We start from the raw sequence: 22,759 nt of genomic DNA, 5'->3' as shown, positions 1-22,759 counted from the left end.
ATATTACAGCCTAAACTATTATAATCTATTATTTAGAAAAATATCAGCACCAAGCATGCAGATCTTGAATTTCTTACAGGCAGGATTCAAAGTGGCAGGTTCAATCAGGCTGCTCCATGTAACATGACCTGGTTTCCCCATCCATCTCACCCCGACAATCCCCATTATCTGTGAGGAAAGAACCAGATGCCCTGCATTGCGAGCTGAGACTAGCTCAGAGTATCGGGTGCTAATCCATCACTGAACGCTGCAGCCGTCACCGAGCAAGGCGCTGACGTACAGCCATGGTCTTGCATTTGCATCCAGTGTTCATGAGGTCTAATTGTTACCAGTAACGTATAGCAGGGCTTCAGGAACTTCCTTTCGGGCTTGTCCTTTTTCCTCTGAACCCTTCAGAGGAGCCTCTGCCCCCACAACAGCATCCCAGCTCATCTAATTACTTACTAAGCTCTTTTTCTGGTTAGCCAACATCTGCCCATTTCCAGTTAATCCTTGTTCACAAGCTCAATAACCTGAGCCATCTGTATAGGTAAGAGAGATAAGCTTCCCATTAAACATTTACAGGACATAACAAGAGTAATGAAGCAACTGTTGCTGAGACAACCCAGGCGGGTGTCTGTGTGCAGGGGAGTGCCCGCGCCTCTAACTGCCACGCTGTAATCGAGTGAGAAAAATAGATGGGTCTAAAAAGGTACGCGGACCATCACACACCCCCAAAAGGGTACGTGCTCCTCTCGCTTACATTCATGAACGTTCTTGCTACATTAGCATGATAAAAGCTTTTAAAATAATTCAATAGCGTTTGGGGCCCTAGAAGGTCTAGCAACCTAATTGTCTTTAAATAAAACATTCACTACTTAAGCAGCGGCTCTAGATGCCCTTTAACCTCAAATGCTTAAAATAGCTCAGAAGTCAGTCTGATGTCCTGTTCAGCTTTCCTGAACAGGGTGAAACGTGTCCTTAATTCTAGGCAGAGACATTCTTTGTCCCCACGCTTCATCAGTTACTGTCCTTGTTTCAAAAGAACAGTTTTGTTTAAAAATCTTGCTAGAATTGTTACAGCAAAATCGAATGATGGGGTTTTATGTCACAGAGCACCTCCGTCCTTTCTCCCATTCAAAGTTTCCATCTCTGGGGCAGCACAGACAACGTCTTTTGCCGATACATCCCATTCCCTCAATGGCGATTAGTGCCAACAGAGGGGTAAAGTCTTGCCTAAAAACCTTTATGAAAACTAAGGGGTCTCAGGAACGAAGCCAGGGCACTGACAACTTTTTAAGCGTATCTCAAGATCTGGGGTGAGGGCTGGCAGATAATTGCTTTTAAGGGTGTAAAGAGTTTAAGGAGCCGCAGAAGGGGAGATGATGACTCCTCTGCTCCCTCAGCGCCACGGCGAAGCACAAGCCACCGGGGGCAGAAATCTTCTGAGCTGGGACTGAACTTCTCCAAGGCTCGGGGGGACCAGAGGGGCCTCGGAGGGAGGAGCGGAGGGACCTCGGTGGCACCCGCACAGTGCCGGCCCCTTCCCGGTAATTCCCGCGCGGAACCACGTGGAGGCGCCACCAGCCCTTCCCGGGCCCCCCCCCGGCCTCCCCCCGCTCCCCGCCGTGCAGCCCCGCGGCAGGGGCCGGGCCGTGGGCAGGGGCCGCCCCCGGCGTGCGGCCCCGCCGGGCCTGCGACCGGATCGGCGCTCTGCGACCTGATCTGTGCTGCCAGCTGGCCTGACGCAAAATCCAGGGCAGGCACATCCAGGGCGTGCGCGTCCGGGGTGCACACACAGCCAGGGTGTAGGCATTAAGGGCACGTATGTTGTGGTCTTAAGCCTGAGTCTGAATTGGCAGCATGGGTACCTCTGTGCTGGCTGGCAAGTTGTTGCTTGTATAAGGTTAGTTTGGAACTAGCTTGGGAGAGCGAGATGCTCGGCTCTCCACCTCCTCCTCCATATGGGTTCTGAGATGCTGGTGTACTAAACAAACACGCCTGTGCCAGCACCCTTGAAAGAGTGCTTACTTCTCTTCGCTAATGGCTACAGGAGGCTCCTGTCCCCACTGCAGGCCAGTCAAGATCTCTCCAATCAGACATTTTCATTAGTAACTTTTTCACCCTGATGGTGTAGGCTGTCAGCCTGATTATATCACTGCTCAGAGCCTGAGCTTCAGTTGCAAGGCAATGCAGCTGATCTGCTAGCTTTGCTGTGCGAAGCTGCCTAGTTTGTGCGGGCGCGCTGCTGTTTGGAGCGTGGTGCTGAGAAGCGGAGATCTGGTGTGGTTTGTAGTGTTGCTGTCAGCAGGTTATGGGAGAATCTGTGTGTCCTGGGGACAGGAGACTGCATACCTCATGAGAGTACACTGCTTCCAGCTTGGTATGCTCTCAACTTTTGCTTACAACGTAGCAGTTGTACTTCTGTCCAGGAACTGAAATACCTAGTGCAGCCAGCTGTCTGCTCAGTCATGTCTAAAGACAGACTGAATTTCACAAGCCTCAGTCTGTGCTGGCTGGTGTTGCTCACAGCAGATTCAGCAAATAATTCTGAATATTGCAGACATGAGAGAAAACCCAGGTAGGCTGAGGACTGTGGCTGACTTGAAAGCAGTAAAAGTGAAATGCATCAAAGAAACTACCAATTACGTACTTCACTCAGGGACATGCTGCAGGGAAGGAAGCAGTAGGTTTCTAGCATGTGAATACATTTCTGCTCAGCCCTTGTATGCTGGCCAGCCTGTTCAGTGGGGCGTGGGAGTGGGGAAGTTGGAGTAGGGGATTGTCCCGAGTTTAATCTTGTATTCATATCTTTCAGTATGGGGACTCTCCTGGGGCTGATCTAGGGCAGAGAGAGCCTTGAAAAGCTGCCAGGTTGATTTGGGAGATGGAAGAGGAAGTGGAAGTAGAAACATCTGCATAGTAGCTTCTCCAAGCAGTGATCATTTCTCCTCACTGATCAGACGCGGTGAGGGTGGTGTGAAGGGGCTTCCCCTCAATTTGCTGACACTTTATTTTACTGGCAGGGAAATGAACACACACACCCTTGTCCCATCCGTAGCTGGGATGTAGCCACCTCTCTGCGCAGATCCAAGATGCTCTCTCTGCCTCTCTTCCTTTCCTTCCTCACTTACAGGCTAGATGCAGTCCCTCTTTCAAACATCCAGGCACCCTGAATGTGCTTCTTACCTGGTACCCTTTGTTGTCACGCCAATCTCTATAGAAACCTTAAAATCTGCCCACCCCAATACCACAACCCCTGGCACTCCTGGCAGCGACACAGCAGGCTCCGGAGGCTGTTACCGTGCTTTTGTTAGCAAGGAAAGCAGCATGCGGGTTTTCCTTCTTTGGAAGCGTGGCTCTGCTCCACATCCCCACTCGGCTCTGCCCTCTGTGTGGAGGGTTTAACCGTGCTGTGTGGCTGTCTCCTACGTCACATGTTTTTAAGAAGCTCTTGCCAGCTTCCTGCTGAGGAGCTAGTCCTGCTGACGTCTGCAGATCAGGCCACGTCAGGCACCGCCGGGAAGGGAAACGTAGTCCTTTTTTGGGTGCAAACTAGAGCAAAGTCTATTGGCCCCAGCAGAGAGAAGGGCTGAGATTCAGGAACAGCTGGGCTCTGTCAGTAATTTAGCACTAAGAGCTTAAACAATACCCAGGATAAACACACTCCAGGACTGGCAGACCTCCCTCTTTTTCTCAGCTCAGCACAATATTTTCCTTTCTCTTTTAAAAATGTTATTTCACTGCTGATAATTAATTTGAGTGGAATGCTTTTCCAGAGTTATATTTAGACTTTCTTCTCCGACGGCACTCCCCCATTCCAACTTCTCTAATGCAGCTGTATCGCTGTGCTTTTTGAAATGGAAACTATCATTTGCCTTCCACAAAACTTAGCAGTTTCATGTCCCGAGGCAGCACCTGAACTGGAGCACTTTTGGGGTTTCAAAAAGGCTGTATTTGTGGAGAAAGAGAACTAGAGTAGCAAAGCAGAACCGCTCCATACCTCCAGCTTCAGTCTGGGGGCTTTCAAGTGCCTGGAAGAGGGGGAACAAAATAGCCCTGGATCACAGCACGCTTTAAGTGGTGTGTTATTCAGAGTAGGTTATATATATATGCACACAGATTTGGAAATTTGGACAGTTTACAACAAGTCTTTAAGACAGGCTTAAGTCAAATCCCCACCTGACTGCTCCTTGGCTTCTGGGAAAACCCCAAGCTAGACGCAAAATCCATGGCAAGGCACCTTTCCCCAGCACACACGTCCTGCCTGCCTGGCAAGGCTTTGCTTTCTCTGCCTTCCCTGCAGCTCTGACATGGCTGTATGCCACAGAATTCCTCCTTTCATGTGGGTGGTTGTGAGATAAGACAGCTCTGTTCTGTGCCTACGTGGTGTAGTTTAAAAAAAAAAATAAAAAAAATCAGGCTACCAAGGTTACAGAGCTGTGAGGAGATAGTTAATCTCAGAACAGCTTTCTACCCTGGCATAAACAGCCCCAAATGAAGGACAATTACCATGCTGCCATTGTGGGATACGCTGCTTAGCTGGAAAGTCCCTTTACCCCCCCAGCCCAGCCTGACCCCGAGGCCTCCCAGCGCTCCGGCCTGGCTTAAGGAGTGTGTTGCCATAAGTGAGGGTCACACCCAGGTCTCTAATCTTATCGAGCAGGGGTGGAAACCTGTTTAGCTGGGTCATAGAGCAAGATGCAAAGTGGGTCCACCAGGAATACTTCGGTTTTTCTCATGTTGGTCAAGCCGTGGTCGGAATCTTTTCTAGCCCATGTGTGATGCCTTTCTTTGCATAGTTAAAGCTGCATAAAGTATAATTAGGTAGCCCCATATAATTTAGACAATTATGTAAGGTAAGCACCCCACAGAGTAATTGTGGCCAATTTTAGCATACCCAGGGGCACTTACAGGGCCCAAAGTGCCCTTCAAATGATTTACCTGCTCACATGTCTCTAAAACATTCATCTTAGGTGTGTCTTAGATGACATCTTTGAAGTGGACATTATTGTTCTGCTCCTGCTGAGAAACAGCTGGCTGGAGGAGAAGTACTCTTTCTTCCTTTGTGTAGAAAAGGAGTTTCATATCTTGTTTCTGTACTGAAGCAGACTGAAATTGAGACTCTGGATGTGAGTGACCCAGATTCAGATGTGACCCACCAGAAGAAGGGCTTGACTTCGAGAGCTGTCACTCCACGGGGGGAGCATTGGTTGCCCTCAGCAGAGGCTCGCTTGCTTGCTGTCTTCCTCTCTTGCTTTTTGATGAGAAATTCCAGCCTGGTTCTGAGAAATCTTCCCAACAAAATGGTGCTGATGCAAAAAAACTTCCTTGAAGTTTTTTTGTTTGTAGTGGAAGGATATATCAGTCCTCCTGCAAATACCATGAGGTTCCTCCTTTAGACCCAGTTCTTTTGAGACAAAAGGCAGCTCTCTGCTTTCTTCTACCCTTTTACTGGGTCCCTGAAAGCCATTTTCTCCCTTTCCTGCCTGAAGATAGACCTCTGCTCAAGCAGTAAAATGCCTGAGGCAAGCCATAACCTAATCTGGACCTCGGCTTTAATGCTGGAGTCACTCCATCCTCATCGAGAGAAACAGGAGCCAGTATCTGGCTGTGATAACTGCACATCAGCACCAACCCTGATACAGAAGGCAGAGAGTCACCTGAGCACTAGGAAGGACAGCGCTAAGATCCAGAGGCTGTAGGAAGTGGTAGGTTGGAAAAAATTCTGTCATTGCCCACCCCCACTAGCTGTCTGTGCTTGAAGGAGGGGGCATCCTGAGCACAAAGGACCTTGTCTTGGAGTCAGCAGAGCTGTCCCCAGGGCACCTGTTTGCTCTTTGGGTGGACCAGATCCTCCTCTAGCTGCCAGCAGCACATACGTGTTCATATGGGATGTTTTCTAATGCATATGTTCCAGTCTGCACAGAGGTCAGGCCTTCCCCTCCTGAAAATAAGGTTGAGAGAGCTCTGTGAACCAGCTCTGGGATACAGCAGGGTGTGAGGAAAGGCTGTGTATCAACCTGTGCTGCTGCAACACCCTGCTCCCTCTGGCACACCAGGCCTAGTGTTCTGCTGTGCTGGTGTCCATCCAAGGGAGTACCAGGAAAGTCAGTGAATTTAATGGTTTTGGTAGCTTCTAAGCTGTTTAAATTCACAGTGGATCTTCTACCCTCTCTCTGCCCCAAAACACACATCAACATCCAAAACTGAAATTTGATTTTATTCTTTATTCTTTTTCTCTGCTTCTTTTAGCAAACTCCTGTATTTCAGACCTTAACATGGATCTGCAGAGCCAATTTATGTGTTCAGTTTTCTTCTTAGCAATAACCTTTTTTTAATTAAAAGCTCACCCCTTGCAGGAGGGAGAGAAAAACTTCAAACATGAGAAAACTTGCGATGAGATCTCAAGCATTGGCAGCTTTGAGCTGGAATTTCTAATGGTGGAACAGAACAGTTTGAGCACAATGTGGCCTTGCTAGAAAGAGGGAAAACAGCCATTTATGGCAGACAAATGTGTAGAATTGCCAAGCAAGGGCCCTCCTTGGCTCTGGAGCAGGCAGGGTGAAGGGTGTGTGAGTTATTATCAGCCGCTTTGTATTGTAAAGAAGGCCTTCGGTTGCCTGGTCTCTGCAAAAGCTGCTTCACTCAGGAGTACTCTTGAGAACAAGGGAGTGGAAGGCAGGAATTTGAGACCCTTTTAAGGTCTGTTTACTCTTCCAGCCTCCACAGATTTCAAGGGCATGTATATGAGGCAAATCTGAAATGGTTATCATGGTGAGAGCTGCAGGCACAGGAGGGAGTGGAGATCCCTGGAGCCCTGTCAGCCAGGACTAATGGGTCATGTGGGAACGTTTTCCTGCTCCACTGGGTCATTTCCATACCGAGTGTCCATGATCCGGGTTGAGAACAGCCCCTCCACAGGGACCATAAGCAAACAGTCCTGGGCCTTGTATTTTTGTACGGCTTGTTGCTACAGGGAAACTGGAAGGCGGTTTTCCCCTCCCTTCCCCTCTTGTGCAGTGTCTTCTATGGAGAGACCCTCACAGCATTCATCCTCTTTCTAGCAGGGCGTTGCCTCACAGCTACGTTCCCAGCTCCTTCCACTCTTCAGAGATGCACTTTTTCCGGTTCATAAGTGTCCAGATGGTTTTATAATGGGAAGTGAGCCATATACTGAGAAAAAGAGAGTTGCTTTTGCACACACAGAGCAGGCAGGTGCCAGGAGCAGAATCAACCCTATAGTGCTTCTTCAGCTGCTTTTCAGGCCAGCTGGGAGGAATGCTATCCCAAGCACACACAGCAGAGCTGGATAGTAATGGACTTCAACCTGGCTTCACACCTTGAGATGGGTAGCAGGGATGTAGTTAGCTTGGAACTCTGGGAGCCTTCAACAGGCTGCATCAGAGTAGAAAACCTTGATAGATGTCCACAGAGTCCCATACTGGAGGTCACAGAAGTATGTGAGTTCTAATTCTTGTTTTACACTGCCATAACATCTCCAATGCTGAGATCCAGATTTCCCAAATGCTGGTAATCTAAGACACTGTTTTAGGCAGCTCTTAAACCATGAATATTAACTTTCAAATCTTGGGTTACCAAACAAGATTTCACATCCAGACCTGAATCTGGTCAGGGTGAGCAGACAGCTAGAATGTAGGCAGAAGATTTTAGCTGCAGAGCTGCTGTGCCTCTGCGCAGCTCTAACACAGCAGACTGGGCTCATCTGGTACTGGAGCTGCTGGGGGTGTTACAAACAAAAGATGGGTGACCTGGTGGTTAGGAATCTGAGTTTTGGGGGGACATCTCCGTTCAATTCCTGGCTCCATCACAAACCGCTGGCCTGCCGCAGGCATGCCATTCTGCTTTCTTGTGACTCAGTTTACCTTCTGGGAAATAGGGGAGAAGAAATAGTGCCCTACTTTGTGGGCTAATTTTGGGGGATAGCTATATTAAAGACACTTCAGTCTTGCAGGCCTTGGGATATCCTGTGCGAGTGGGGGTGAGTTGCTGAGCCCACGGTGCCCAGGCAGGATGGTGCTGGCTGTGATGGGAAGCAGCTGGATGCATCCTGCTGTAATGGAGGGGCTCTGATCCCTGCCTGGTACCTCTGTCCCCTTCCCTGGCTGTGCTGATGTCTCAGCTGCTGGCACCTTGGGTCGTGCTTTCCCAGCTGTGAGGAAGGTTTCCTGACAGAGCCCCGTGTATAATTCACTCAGCGTGGCCTCAGCCAAGGCTCAGTACAGGAAGGGGAAAGTGGGTTATTGTTGTTATTGTTTTTCCAAACCTCCTTTTGTTTCCTAAGGAATGTGGCTGCAAAGCCCTGCTACCAAAGCCTCTCTTGAGAGTCCTGCTCGATGGCAGGTCTTCCTTGGGGCTGCTGTGCGCAGTGGGGGATGGATGCCAGCAAGTGAGCTGCACATTGTTTCTTTTACAACCGAGCAGCTATTCCCCTTGTGACACAGCTCACCCCACTCTTCATCCTCCCACACATTGTGGCTATTGCAGATCTTCAGTGTTTCCTTTGCACAGCCTTTTCCTCCGTCACCTCGTGGGGAACAGTGTCCGTGTGCTGGATTTCCAGTCATTGTTCTTGGCACGTCTTAGGCACCGTGTTTGTTTTTTGGTGCCAGCTCAAATTCCAGAGGTGCTGAGAGCTCCCAGATGGCTTTGCTGACCTCCCTGTGGGAGACAGGGACATAGCTGTCTGGGGTGGGAGTGGGACTGTCCCTGCCATTACTGGTGGGTGGGGTGGGGCAGGGCTGGGGTATAACTGGGCTCCCAAAAGCATTAATTATAGTGAGAGCTGGTGATGAGCATGTGGAGGACGATCACCAAGGAGTTCTGGGGAACGCTGGTCAGCAGGGGTGGACTGAAGCAGCCTGGGCCAGGGTGGCTGGTCTCAGGATCATCTACGCTCCAGCAGAGTCCTTGGGGACTTTGACCATCACGATCCCTGGCATACCTCAGGGCAGCCTCCTGGAGACTATTTCCAGGAAATTGAAGTTACATTTAGCTTAAGCAGGTTTAAATGTGCCTGTTTCATTCCGAACCTAGCTTCTACATGGAGTTCCTGGGTTTTTGTAAAGCCAGACCAAAGTCCTGAGCAGAAATTGAGCAACAGATCAAGGCCTTGGACAGGCACCAAGGTGTGACCTGAAAATGGCTCAGGAATCCAGCCCCCACCTCTTCTCCTCAAATGTACACAGATAAAATCATGACTCTCTTAATTCCTCTAAATATGAGTGGAAAAATGCCCCCAGAGACTCTGCTGAAGCCTTGGTTGTTGCTGAAATGCAGAAATATGAAGAGAGCTTATGTGCTGCTTTTGTGAGTAATAGATGTGGCTCTAGCCTGAAATTTGGATCCAAACCCAGATGAATTCTGTGTGCAATCCAAAGCCATGCCTAAACCTAGGTTTTTGAGTAAATGACCCCTACTTTAATAACTAACCAACTCCCTCCCTCCCTGTTTGCACACACCCTGGCAGTGCAGGGCGAGTTCCAGCTCTGAATCCAGATATGTTTGGCTCCGGCCTCCCTGACTTTCTTGAATAACAGAATATTCTGTGGGACTTCTGCAACAGGCAGAGTGAAGAAAACCACATCTGCTTCCTCTGCTAGAGTCTGCAAGGCAGCAAGCAAATGCGTGAATGCTGATACTAAATCTGTCTTTGCTCTGATGCTCAACTGGCCTTTGGTGTTAGCTACAAAGGAGCTGTGTTCTGGTTAGGGACAGCGTGCTGGTCGCATGTGAAATTGCAGATAGTGAGGAAGTTTGCAGTGCACTGGAGGGCAGATGCGTGTGGTACACCCCGCGCCTGCCTCCCCCTGCCCAGGTGTGGTGCCCCACCAAAATCCAATTAGCTGACTTTGCCAGGGAGGGTGAGGAATCCTTGGGAACAGCCTAGAGCAGTCCTGCAGAGTCCACCTGCTACCCAGGAGGTATCTCTCCAAGCAGGGATCAGCCTGCATCTTGGGAAAGGGCACCACCCAGATCTAAGCTCTCGTAGGGTGTTGCCCTGCTTTATCTGGGCCGTCTTTGTGCACTAATTGATGTTTGCAGGGGTTGGGAGGTTTGCTGGGCTCTGGGAAGCCATGGCTTCTTTCATATTTGTGGGTGTAGCCTGAGAAGAACCCCAAGGACCTTCTCCCAGTGTCCCTTCTCTCCCACGCCGGAGCTGCACACTGCAGCTCTCACTGGCTGTAAGACAAAAATCCCCCTGTGGATTTGTAGTCTGGCATGTAGAGCCCACAGGGAGAGGGATGGATTGGGCAGAGCTTTGTCAGTAGAGCGGCTATAGATTATGCCTGACATAATCCATGCTGTGAAGTTGAGCTGGGGACCAAGAAGAGGGCTGGTGGGGAGGCCAGATCCATATGGCCAGATCCATAGCCTGTGATGGTAATGAGATTCTGGAGTTACCCTTAACCAGGTCACCTTGCCATAAACTGACTGTGGTGTAACAGTGCTGGAGTGGGACAAAATCTGGAAGTCCTAGAGCTACTTGTCTTCTCTTTTGTTAAGCAGCAGCTACTGCACTGAGTCTTTGAAGTCTGTATGGGACTGGCTTGATCTCTTTAGCCTTGTGGGAAAACACAGAACTTCCCAGAAAGATCCCATTTTCTGTTTGACACTGTGTGTCCTATAAAACCCTGAAGCAAAGGACGCTGTGGTGGTAGCTCAGGTCTCTGATGCCACAACAGAAATCGCTTTAGTCTGTAACCATCTCCTGTTCTTCTTCTCCAAAGCGTGGGTAAATAAACTGCTCCTCACAGGCTTTCAAAAAACACATTCAGGCCCAGCAGAGATCCTCACTCGGGGCCGAGATATCAGGCAGCTCTGAACAGGGTCAGTAAATTCACGTACCAGCTGCTACAGCAACAGTGCCCTTGGTGCTCTTGCCCTTATTTTTTTGCTGATGATTGGGGTTGCTATGGCGCTGCAACACACGTTACCCTGCATTAGTGCTTTATAAGCAATAAACGCAGATTTCGGCAATGTGCTGCTTTGGCAGCTCGTCACAGCATTGCTCCCTGGCTGAGCTGGAGTTTGGCAGACAAGTCACATTCTCACCACCTAAAAAATCCTGTCTTGTGGTTTCAGCCAGAGGGTTGGGGTTTTTTTTAACTTCTCATTTCTAAGGAAGGAAAAATCCCTTTTTCGTAGCATGGCTGCATGTCAGTGAAGTGTGAAATCCCTATGTATAACCCTCCAGCCTCCCTTAGAAGGAAAGGTGTGAGATAGACCCAAGGAGGGGGGTTTGAAAAGCTCTGGGTGGGGGGAGCTGGTCCCTTACCCTGCCAGGCTGCGTTACTGGGGCAGTGCAGCTCATGGGAAAGGCCCTGTATCTTGCCTCTGCTTTGTGGCTTGGAACAAGACACAGCATCTCTTGGGCCTCAGTTTCCTGCCGTGCTGGTTGCCTGTCTCTCCCACGTCAGACCATAACTCCTCAGCTCATGGGGTTGTTCATGTGCGCCTTTGTGGTGCTGAGGAGGATTTGGCTCCTCTGTTATTGGTGGGTTCGCCACCAGAGTTAGTGGTGGGTTTACCTGTTCCCAGTTGTGGCAAGGGAAATCATGTTTTGACTGGAGCCAGTATTTATTCTGGGACTTTCTAGAGGGGAAAAGAGCAGAGTCCGGGTAGGCAGACACACCCCAGGGTGCTGCGATAAGGGAGAATTACCAAGGGAAGTTGCCTCTGCGCACATCTGTATCTCACATGTGCTGTTTACCTTGTGCTGAGGGCGAGGGCTGGGGCAAGATGTCATCGCCAAGGGCTGGTGAAGGGCAGAAGGGGTGGAGTGGGACAAGGGGCTGTCCAGGGTCATGTCTTACTGCAGTGCCTTACTCCCAGAGTCCTGCTGCTCCTTGCTCCATTTCTAAGATAGAAACAGGGCTCTGGAGTCTTTTTATCTCATAAACTAACAAGTCTGTTCCAGGCTTTACAGCTGGCAACTTTCTCTGGACCTGACCGTGCAAACACCTCCATCCCCACACTGCTGCCTTGGTGAGCGATCCGCTGGACCTTTTCTGTTGTCCCCTTTCTACCCTCTCATGCTTTGTTCGACAGGAACAGAAGTAGGTGGAGGCAGTTGCATCCTGCAAAGAGGATGTGGAAAAAACAATAACCAAATGCAAAGAACAGGAAACCATCTCTGAAATCAGCGTGAGGTCATCTACACACCTTCCCCAACGAGGCGGCTTCATGAGGAGCGGAGTCTACTCAGTAGTAGTCTCAGTGCTACTGAGTACTAGTCTGAGGCTTCGTCTCCAGCCGATAATACTGAGCTTTGAACAAATGTCTTCTTACACAAGACGCTGGTCAGCATGGGTTCAACAGGAAGCTAGTAAAGCCGAGGAGAAAACCCCAGAGTGCACTGAAGGCAGCTGGAGCCAGCGAGTGCTCAGCACTATTGGAAAACTAGGTCCAAAGTCCTAAGGAGTTTGAAGAAAAAGCAGTTCTTTCTGCTTGCGACTCCCTTGAGTACAGCAATGTTTGCTTCCTAAAATACTTCTGAACAGATGTGACATTCGCAGTGGGTCAGATAGGTTGTTTTCCATGAGGAAACATGGCATGCAGCAAGGAAAGTGGATCAGAGGGAGGTTGTTCTGCGAAAGACAGCTCCTAGGAACTATGTGGCCCTTGCGGATGCCCTGGGCTTGGGCTACAAAAGCTATTGTGTTCAAATGCTGTGAGGAAAAGCATCCAGCTCTCAGTCCACATACAAATCCATTCAGAAGCAGAGGGGAATATTTAAAGGTTCCCGATAGTCTACAAATTAAACTGCCTGGACATGCCCAAAATGTGTCCTGACATGTCCTGTCCACAAATCCCAAGGCACTCAGAGCTGGCGTGGGGAGTCAGGTTGCAGGCGACACAGACGGAACAAAGGACCAAGCTGACAAAAGACGTTCAGGCACCAGAATAGGTGGTGAGGTGCTTAGCAAAGCCCAGCGCCATGGAGTCATGCAGGATGATAAGCTTCTAGGAGCTTGGCCGGCCTAGAAGATGCTAGTGCTTGTCCTGACTGTGGTCTAGACTGCCGGGAATCCATACGTGCTGTAAAACATGGTCTGATCTAGCAGCAAACAGGTTAAAAAGGCTTTGTTTTCTGTCCATGTCCTCTCTCTCCCCCCCAGTTGCATTTCACACGGTTCAGTCACAGCCTTATTTCACAACTGTGTGTTTTGAAAGGACTTACTAGCTCTAAGTGTAGGCTGGGCTTAAGACTCTTGATTTATTGTTTACCCTGCCTGCTAGGCCTGTTTCTGGGGTCAGACCCAGGTTACCAATTACAGCTGTGATTAAATATACTAGCCCAGCTTACCCCTGGGCTTTTTTCCCCTTAAATTCCCAGTGATTGTGCTTAACTGGTGTTAGCAACCAGGTGGCTGCTGGCTCTGCATTCACAATTGTCTGTGCCTCTCTGGCAGAGCCAGATAATGAGATTTGAACTGGGCCAAACATCTATTATTTTACAGTTCAGAACTGTTCCCAGAGATTTTTTCTTTTTTTTCTTTTTCTTTTTTCTTAATGTAAAGAAAGCCAGCCCTTGGCTTCCCACATCTACGTAGATAACCTTCAAATCCTTCTCAAATACTAGGGCGATTGGGAGGGACCCTCCCGGGAGAAGTGACAGCTAATTTAGCAATCTGTGGGACACGTCTAATTGGGAGGATTTGAATGTTAATTCTGTGTAACTATTTTACTGCTGATAACAGGGGGTGCAGATTCACACTGTGGCTGTTTGACTGGCAGCTGACTCCAATGGTGTTCGAGGACAACTTGAAATTGTTTTTTTGGATCTCATGCCTTATGAACTTCAGCCCAGCAGACTAAAAGAGGTGTCATCACCCCCAAAAAACCATAAAGTGTAGCGTGGGAACAGTTGCCTTTTAGGTGTACATAAAACACTGTGAGTTGCTGACTCTTGAAAAGCGTAACTCTGTGGGAGCAGCTTGGTCTGTCTGTGCTGAGTTTTAACCCTTGATTGAAAGCCAGATGTTCCCCTTTTATTGTAAAATTTCCAGCTCAACTGGTTTTGAACCTCATTTGGATAAACAGGGCCAGAGTGTTTGAAAGCCTATCTGAACTTCTAATTCCTGTTAAACCAGTTGCAAATCTAGTCTGGGCGATTGCTATGGAGAGGTTTATTGTTTTGGGGTTTGGTTTTTTTTAATTGAAATCTAAATGCTCTCAGCCATTTCCAGCTAAACACAGGGCGGAAACTAATCTAGCTAGAACAGCATTAAAACCAGCTCTAACTTCTCTTTTTAAAATGAATTTTATTTTCTAATTGTTTGTTTACTCTCTAATTCCTCAAAGCAATTTAAAGCATGTATTAAGTCTTATGCTCTGTCTTTAAGACTGCAGTCTTCTTGTAACAGGGCCAGAAATTATGGGCACATAACCCACTTAGAGGTCCTTGAGCTCCACAGGAAATCTCTTATTGGAAGGGCTTAACGAAGACAATCTGATTTTGGAGACCAGGGCCTGTGTCAGACCATCTGAACAACCCTAAGCCGTGTGAAGGGAGCCTTTAGAATCACTGTGATTAAGAATAAATGGAAGATCTGAATTTGGAGAATGGTGCCACCACTTACTTCATCCACTTGCAGAGCAGGGGGGACCAGGGGAACCTGCTTGCCAAGGTTAGATCATCAGCGGCACTTAACGAACACTGTTAGCCCTAATGGCAAATAAACCTGCACTGCTATTAGTGCTATTCTTGGCAGGCTGGAGGACAGAAGACCTCTTGCTACAATTATTGTCCAGTGACTCAGGACTGGATGATACCATCCAAGTACTTTTTAATGGTATCCTTCTGCTGGATGGGGGAAACAAGCCCTTCTCCCTGCTCTCAGCTTGTCTGGTTAGATTGCAAGCTCTGCTCACGCCTCCTGTGCTTTCCTACAGTAGAAAAGTTTTTCCTTTGGCTTTTACTGATGTATTTGTATAAAGGTATCTTCTACCAGGATGGTTTTGCTTGCTCCCTAATTTTCTGCTCATTATGACTGTACCCACGCGCGGTGAGCGTGTCTGCTGGCTGACGATACAGATGTGTTTAAAGTAATGGAGCTGTGCGTGGACGGGCTCGCACCGTGTGTTGGTGCAGCCTCTTCCAGGGGCCTCTGGCTTCTGCTACGGTATAAATAACCTCCCCTTGCATTGTGCTGTGCTCTGGGTTTCACATGCACCCATGTGCTCTTTCATGTGTGTTGCTGACTTAAAAAAAAAGTCCTTAGACTTTAATCCTTGGGTTTATTTCAAAGCTTACAAAGACAAATCTGGTTTATAGCAAGAGATTTGCTTTATTCCTTGTGCCCTGTGGATGAATGGAGTAGCAGATGGAGTGGGGAGGGGAGGACTTGGGGACCCCTTGGCTCTATCTCCTTTCTAGCTTGACCCTACTTCTGTTCCTGCTGCCCAAAGCGCCTTCTTTTAAGTTGTGCAGAACACAAAACGGGGTCAATACAGACCTTTGCTTGGGCAGTGTCTGTTATATCCACCTCTTCTATGATTTCAGAAGCTATTTTCTTACTCTTTGCTCTGGCTTGTTGGTTACACATTGCTACGTAGCCATCATCTTGTCCTTCTGAAGGTGTGAAATCCCATGTACAGTGTGTTCATGTAAGAATGACAGAGGCGTGAATAAAATGAGCTGCAGACTCTGGAAGCAAAAGGCCTCAAAAAATCCTTGGGTCATGTGAAATAATTGGAGTTTTGAGACCAGCTGTATGAAGTTGGTGCTGGAAAGCCTCCCCCCAACCTGCTGCACGAAATCCCTTCTTTTGAGGGGGACAGGCAGGGTGGTGCCAAGAGCAGTGCCCAAGTGGGACAGGACCCCGAGCGGTTCGATAAGAGCCACGATAAGGTAGAGCCACGCTGGCAGGCTGTGTGCCGGCAGGCGCGTGCTCCTCCTTATCAGGGAGCGCCGCGGTGAAAGCGCTGTGCCAGCGATGGGAGCAGCACTGTGGGAACCGGCAATGGCTTAGCCTCTGCTGGGCTGCTCCTCGGGCAGAGGCAAACCCAGATGATCTAATTCCCTGCCTCAGTATTCTCCAGCTGCACCCACTGCTTGTGGAGATGCCAAATGAGGCCCCAGCCATAGGAGGAGAACGCGTTTTCACTGGGGATCACATCAGAGCTGTGGCTTCAGATCCTCCCCCGGTGCACGCCAAGGGAGGCATCTGGGGCTGCAAGACAATGGCTTGCAACAATCCCAGTTCTCTGCCAAGGAATATTCATTCAGAAATCCCATCCTGTTTTGATACTAGCTCTCTCATGGTTGATCAAAGCAAAGTCAAGAAAAGAGCTTGGCCTCCTACTGTTGCTTTAGCTTCGGGCCAGTTTCAGCAGAAGCTGGGCGAGTGCCTTTATCCTGGGCAGCGTGGCTGGCAGCTGGGCCAGCTGGTGCAGCTCCCTGTTTTGTAGTGCCTTTAAGGTACCGCTTGCATCTCACTAAGCATCAGGGCCATGCACTGCTTGCACCGGTTGTCCTCTCCCCTCCTGCTGGGCCGGATGGAGGCAACTGAGGACGCTTGGTTCTGCTCCATGCTTGCCTTGGCTTGCTCTCCCTGCTCCATGATCGGACACGTCCTCTGTGCTGCAGCCACCTCCTCCTGGATCCTGCTCTTCCTCCAGCCTGGCTTTTGGCCGGAGTGAGGTGCTGGGTCCTGGGGTGTCTGCCCTCGCTCCTCGCCTCAAATGCTCCTCAGGCACTGAGATGAAAGTGGTTATGGTAGTGTTCCCCCTCATGTCTCTCACCTGTCTGGGACAGTGCAGGCGGTGGCAAGTTCTCCGTGTGCGCTTCAGGGAGAAGGAAAGGATTTGGCTTTGTCCAAGGAACGAGGATCTGTGAATGTGTCTCAGGGAAGGAAATTTGGTGATGGAAACCTGCTTGGACACTTCTGGGGAGAGGAGACCCCCTGTGTGGGGGGCCAGATCTCACTCTGTACTGAAGGCAGGAGGGTAGGATGGGCCAGACATCAGGGATGGGGCGCTGTTGCTGACTGCCCTGGGTGAATGATCTGTGTCATTCCAGGTCAGCAGAAATGCTGCTCCACTGATGCCGACAATGCTGCGACGCCAACCCAGCACCAAGTGCCCGTGCTGGGCCGATGCCCCAGCAGAAGCGTGCTGGACCGGGGGGCTGCTGACGTCAGGGTCACCCTTCCCCTCGCACAGCTCCCGTTGGCTGCACTGTTCCTTCAGTCTGTTGTGGTTTCAGTGACTTGCCAGTGGCTTGGCATGGATGAGCCTTTGCTTCACCCTCCCAAGGCATTGTGCTCATTAGTGGAAGTGGCCCATGAACTCACTCACTGGTGGAAACTTGACCCTGGTGGTACCGGTGCTCCAGGGTTCCCTTCAGCAGGCTGGGGAGGCTGGGCTGTGGGGGGCAGCGGGACCGGGCTGGCTTCCTGCATGCTGCCAGGGACCCGGGAGCAACCGGTGGACCCCAACACCGGCTTCCCCGGGGCAGCAAAGGGTACCTGGGTCGATCCGGGATGGGGAGGGGGGGGGCTTCCACCGCTCAGGACGTCCCGGGCAGCCCTTGCCCTCCCCTGACCTCACAACCACCATCTCCCGTGGGTCACCTTGAGCGCCGGCAGCTGCCTGGCAGTGCCGATCCCCCCGACACCCGGAGCCCACGGGGGCCTCTGCCCTGGAGCAGGGGGCTGCGGAGAGCTGGGGTGGGCCGAGCCCCGAGCCCCGGCCCCCTCCTTCTCCTCCTCCGCCTCCTCCTCCTCCCAGGTCAGCCCCAAAAATAGCCCTCCGGTAACTCCCCTCCCGCCGCTATTGTCATCGCGGCGGCGACGTCACTCCTTCCACTGCGCTGAGGTCAGGCGCTATTAGCATACCGCGCCCCCTCGGCCAATGAGGGCCGCCGCGCCGATGACGCCTCCCCGGGCTGCCCTATCTAAGGGCGGCGCGCAGCCGGCGGCGCAGACTGAGCCGAGCGAGTCCATCGCGGCGCCGCAGCCAGCGCGACCCCTCCGCTGCCGCCCGGAGCCCAGCATGAGCCAGCGCCAGAGCCAGCGCCGCGGCGGCCCGCGGGCAGACATGGTGCCCGAGATCGCCGCCGCCGTGGGCTTCGTCTCCAGCCTGTTGCGGACGCGGGGCTGCGTCAGCGAGCAGCAGCTCCAGGTCTTCAGCGGGGCGCTGCGAGAGGCGCTCACAGGTGAGGCGTGGGCCGGGGAAGGGCAGGGGCGAGAAAAGCCCACTCGTGTCCGTTATCTTCCTTTCCCCATCGGGGCCGGGCGCCCACTGGCGTCGTTCCCTGGTGCCCCCCCCCCGCTCGAGTTGCTCCCAGGACCTAGTGTCCCTCCCTGCATCCACTTGGGTCGAACACCCATCTGTGTCCTTCCCTGACATCCTGCTGTGTCATCCTTGATGCCGGATACCTGTTTGTGCCTTTGCCTGGGTGTCCACCCGTGTCCCTTGGGGGACTGGCAGGCGTCTGTGTGCCTCCTTGGGCACCCACCTGTCCCCCTGAGGAGTCCTGGGCAAGCAGCTGCCTCAGCCCTGAAAATGAATGGATCTGCTGCCTGGTCTCTGAGGGTTTTGTGTGGCCCTCCTTGCTGGGGCTTGATATAGAAGATTCACAGCTAGGCTGTGTGCTCAGCCTCCTGGCAAGAGGTGCTGAGCCCTGTGTCAGTGGGGTTTGGCACTCCCCTCCCCACAAGCATGTCTGAGGCTCGGCACTAACTGGGTGGTTCAAGGGTCTCCTCCCAGCCTCATGCAGCCCTGTTGTTATCAGCCTGAAGAAGGGCTGGTTTCTTTGCTGCGGTGCCGAGATAAGGGGTAGCGATGTGCCCCTGCACTTAGACAATGACCTGGATGTTACTCCCTGACTGTGGTGTTTTGTTGTCGGTGATATAGTATCTACCCTGGCCACCTCAGCTGTTGGGGTTCTGTTGCTGCAGCCCCTGTGGCCCTGTCCTGCCTGGGGTTTCTAGGACCTGAAGAGCTGCACTCTGGTGCCTTGGAGCAAGCAGCAGCTGAATAGTTGAGCGCTTGGCTCTGGAGCCTCTGTCTGATGGAGGCAGCCTAAGGAGGACTCTGTTTCCTCTGCCTGCGGCGAGGTGTGGGACCCCCTTGGGACTGCAGCAGGACGCAGACCTCCTCACAGCTGCTGTGTGCCTGCTCACCGCTCTACCCTTCTCGCTTCCCTTGCAGAGCACTACAAACATCACTGGTTTCCTGAGAAACCATTCAAAGGTTCTGGGTATCGCTGCATCCGGATCAATCACAAAATGGACCCCATTATCAGCAAGGCAGCTAGCCAGATTGGACTCAGTCTACCGCAGCTCTACCAGCTCCTGCCCAGCGAGCTCACGCTCTGGGTGGACCCCTATGAGGTCTCGTACCGCATCGGTGAGGATGGCTCCATCTGTGTCTTATATGAAGCGACTGCAACGAAACCTGTGAGCTCCTATGGGATGCTTACCTGTAAGAACCAGATGATGTTAGGTCGCACCAGTCCTTCCAAAAACTACATTATGACTGTCTCCAGCTAAATACTCCTCTTGTCCTTACACTGCCAAGACACAGGCTACTGTATACCTCACCTGAGGATCTATTTTTAAGATGAAGAGCTATTTATATTTTTTAAAAAAATCCAAGAAAATCCACAATTAAAATATTGGGCACCGCTTTGAACAGAAGCGGTGTTCTAGGTGCCTTTTTTAAAGCTGTTGCAAGCTTATGAGTTTTTATTATGAAGCCGATATCTACCTAATTAGTGTTGGATGGCAATTTTGGGCTGGCTTGCTCACTTGGGTAGCTTGGAATGGAGGATGAGGGGGAAGAGCCAGGCTGGGAAGTGTGGCTTGGTGGGGGATGCCTGTGTTGCTTTCTCACCATCCCAGTACCCAACAGTATTGCTGTAGCACCATGTATTGCCCTGCTGTTGGGGAAGGGACAAACTAACTTCTACACTCCCCAGCTGGTCTGATCTTTCTGGGGCTTGGATAGTGTTTCGGGGAACCTTGCCTCAGGGCTGGGTGATGCTGGGGACCCTGGGATCCCTCTCCTTTGTTCTCACACATCTCTGGACCTACTTACTCCATGAGTGGTGCAGCTCTGCTCTGTCCTGCTCCCAGCACAAAGTGAGGAGGAGCATGGCCTGTCTCCAGTCTCTCCATCTTCTGTTTGCTGCTGGGCTGAAAGGGGCCGTGTAAGTATTGGTGTCCTGTGAAGTGGAGCAAGGTAGAGATGCACTGGGGGTCAGGCTGTGCAGAGAAGGTTCCCAAGATGAATACTGCAGCTACTGTGGTGGCACTGGAGTGCTGTTTGTCCCTGGTGCTCCCCAGTACCTGGCTATCACCCACTGCTTGCTGTGCACCAGGAAGGGTACTCCAGCCCCTGAAACCAGCACTGAATAGCTGTGAATTCCAAAGCCTTTCTGCTATGTGTGGCTTAACCATCAGCCTATGACCTGCTTTTGGGTGGCCTCTCTGTGCGCCAAGAGTGGAGTCTGGTCTCTTGCTTGCAAAAGTTGCCTAATCCAGTGCTGACGACTTGCTGTGTCACTTCTGGAGAAGAGCTGAAGCAACTCGTCTTGTGCCATAGAGGTTGGTGTGTGAGAACTCCCTTTACCCTGTCTCTTAAAATCGGAAGTACTGGGGTTCTCTTCCCCCTGTGTGTGGGATGCTCAGATACTTTGGTGTCCTAATGGTGCTTTTAAAGTCACAGCACTTCTTCCCTCTCTTCCCCCTCTGGGTGACCAGCACATGGCTGTCCCTGGGAGCTGCCTCCACTGATACCTTGGTAAGGGGCATTGTTTGGTTCTGATCCCTTGGTACATAACTGTTTTGCACAATTAATGCCTGCTCCTGTGCTCTTGTCTATTCAAGCAAAACTCTTCTTGGAGTCCCAGTGGTACTTGTATTCAGGGAGACTTTGCCCAAGCGTTGTTTGGGATTTCGCCCTTAAACTGCTCTGGCAAATGGGGTGGGAGCTGCAAGTGCCACCCCGAGAACTTTACCTACCTTTTGGGGATGAGCCTTTACCAGGATGTTGTATGTCCGTTGCCTTTTTACTAACCAGCTGGTGCTCCTCCAGTGATCCTGGGAGAAGTGATTGAAAAAGCAGGGCATTGACATGGTTGTCTGTAATGAAACTTTCCCAGATTTGTCTTTCAGCATACTTTTTTTACCTTCCTCTTTTCTGACCTGGCAGCTGACTGGCATAACCAGAGTTATTCTTGCCCAGCCTTTGATGAATCAAGTTCTCAGACATTTGTGCAATATATTTCCAAATCATGGGCGTTCTGGGAGAAGAAGGAAGCCTCCCATCTGCCAGAGTTCTTAGCTTGCTTTTTTAAATATATTAAAAATTCAGCACAGCTCCCCAACTCTGACTACTAATGTGGAAAAGGAAGTTCAGATTTTTGTAAGCTTCGAATCATGAATTCCAGAACTGGAAAACCAGCCTCAATTCTTAGATCCTTTTAAAATGTCAAGTGATGAGTTATTTGTCCTTGAACAGTAATAGCAGACTGTGGCTCTGAAGTTGCATCACTTCCCTCTCTATCACTTGAATTTCTCATGTCAGCAAAGCAGAAGCTGAAATGAAGTGCTGGGGCTTTTTCCTTGGTGAACTTGTGCAATAGGTGACCTCACCAAAAGGGGAGTACTCGGGAATTTCCAAAAGGCAAATTCTCTTTTCAAGGAAAAGGATCTCGGTGCTTTTTTGGGGTCCTCACTTAACCTGCTTATGTGGAAAAGCCTGTGAGAACTGCATCCAGGATGAGCAGCGTTTGCTTTGCTGGACTCCTTGGCTGGATGTTTCCTGAAGGCTGGTACTTCTGCAGGTTACAATTTGTCATGATCAAAGCAGTCTTAAGATTTAACCCCCCTCCCCCCCTTTACTCTGTTCCCTCCCTCTTACCAGAAAAGCTTTTCAGGAACAGCAGCCCACACCAAAGGAATACACTATAATGGCTCTTAACATGCCCCCACTTCCAGAACCAAAATAGCCAAGTCTCATTCTTTTTGTCCCTGGTGTGGAGGAGTCTGATGTTAAAGGTGTCTGTTTTTAGCTTCAAAACCAACCAAACTTGGGTATAATCCATTTCTCTCTTGTAGCTGGTTACGTGTAAAAGCTGTGAATTAGTGTGCTCTGTTGCCTTCTGCCTACAAGCCTGATACTCAGCTGCAGAGCTGAATGGTGTGTATTTAAGACAGTGTATTTGAGGGGTTTCTTGTCATTTTTTTAAACAAGCTGGACTGTTGAACGGGACCTGCTTTTTGTATTTGGTGAAAATGGTAGAAAGCTTGTAAGCTACACTTGGAGGAGGGAGTGGATGGTTACTAATTGTATAGTAGTGTTTTTATATACAGAATGTACAGATCCTTTGGCAGACGTATGCTTTTGTTACTTTAATAAAAATGTAGCAGTATAAACAAACCTTGTTTTCTTGCTGGGAACTGTTGTATGTTTGCAAAGAGGGTGAGGGTTGGGATTGCAGCCTAAATCCTGCACTGTGAATGCTGTGGGCTTGGTTAAAGTGTGGATGACTGTTAATGTCCAGCTGTGTCAAGGAGGAGGTTTAGAAAAAAGCTGCTTAGTCAACATGCTGACTCTAAACCTGACCCTCAACCCACGGAATTAAGGCTGGGAATTGGTCTGACTAAGGCAGGGCTGTGGGTGTCCTGCCCTCTCCTTCCCCATGCTGACTGCTGGGTTCTGGCTTGGATTTATTCAGTGCAGGATTGTAGAAATCCTGTGTCCTGCCAGGGCATGAAGGTGTGTTGTCAACTGCCAGATTGCT

The 22,759-nt window shown here is 50.4% G+C and overlaps 1 protein-coding gene across 1 annotated transcript; it reads left to right on the top strand.

Moving 5' to 3' along the window:
* Positions 1-17,920: 17,920 nt before the first annotated feature.
* Positions 17,921-22,395, top strand: BTG2 (BTG anti-proliferation factor 2). The gene is made up of 2 exons (XM_054804058.1): positions 17,921-18,163; positions 19,162-22,395. Exons 1-2 carry the CDS (start codon positions 18,001-18,003, stop codon positions 19,500-19,502), a joined length of 504 nt encoding a protein of 167 aa, XP_054660033.1. The 5' UTR covers positions 17,921-18,000; the 3' UTR covers positions 19,503-22,395.
* The last annotated feature ends 364 nt before the right edge of the window (positions 22,396-22,759 follow it).

Source organism: Grus americana, chromosome 25 (genome assembly GCF_028858705.1).
Source record: "Grus americana isolate bGruAme1 chromosome 25, bGruAme1.mat, whole genome shotgun sequence".
NCBI classification, from domain to species: domain Eukaryota; kingdom Metazoa; phylum Chordata; class Aves; order Gruiformes; family Gruidae; genus Grus; species Grus americana.
The sequence above is the reverse complement of the archived record's forward strand: the minus strand, read 5'-3'. Positions and strand labels throughout refer to the sequence as shown.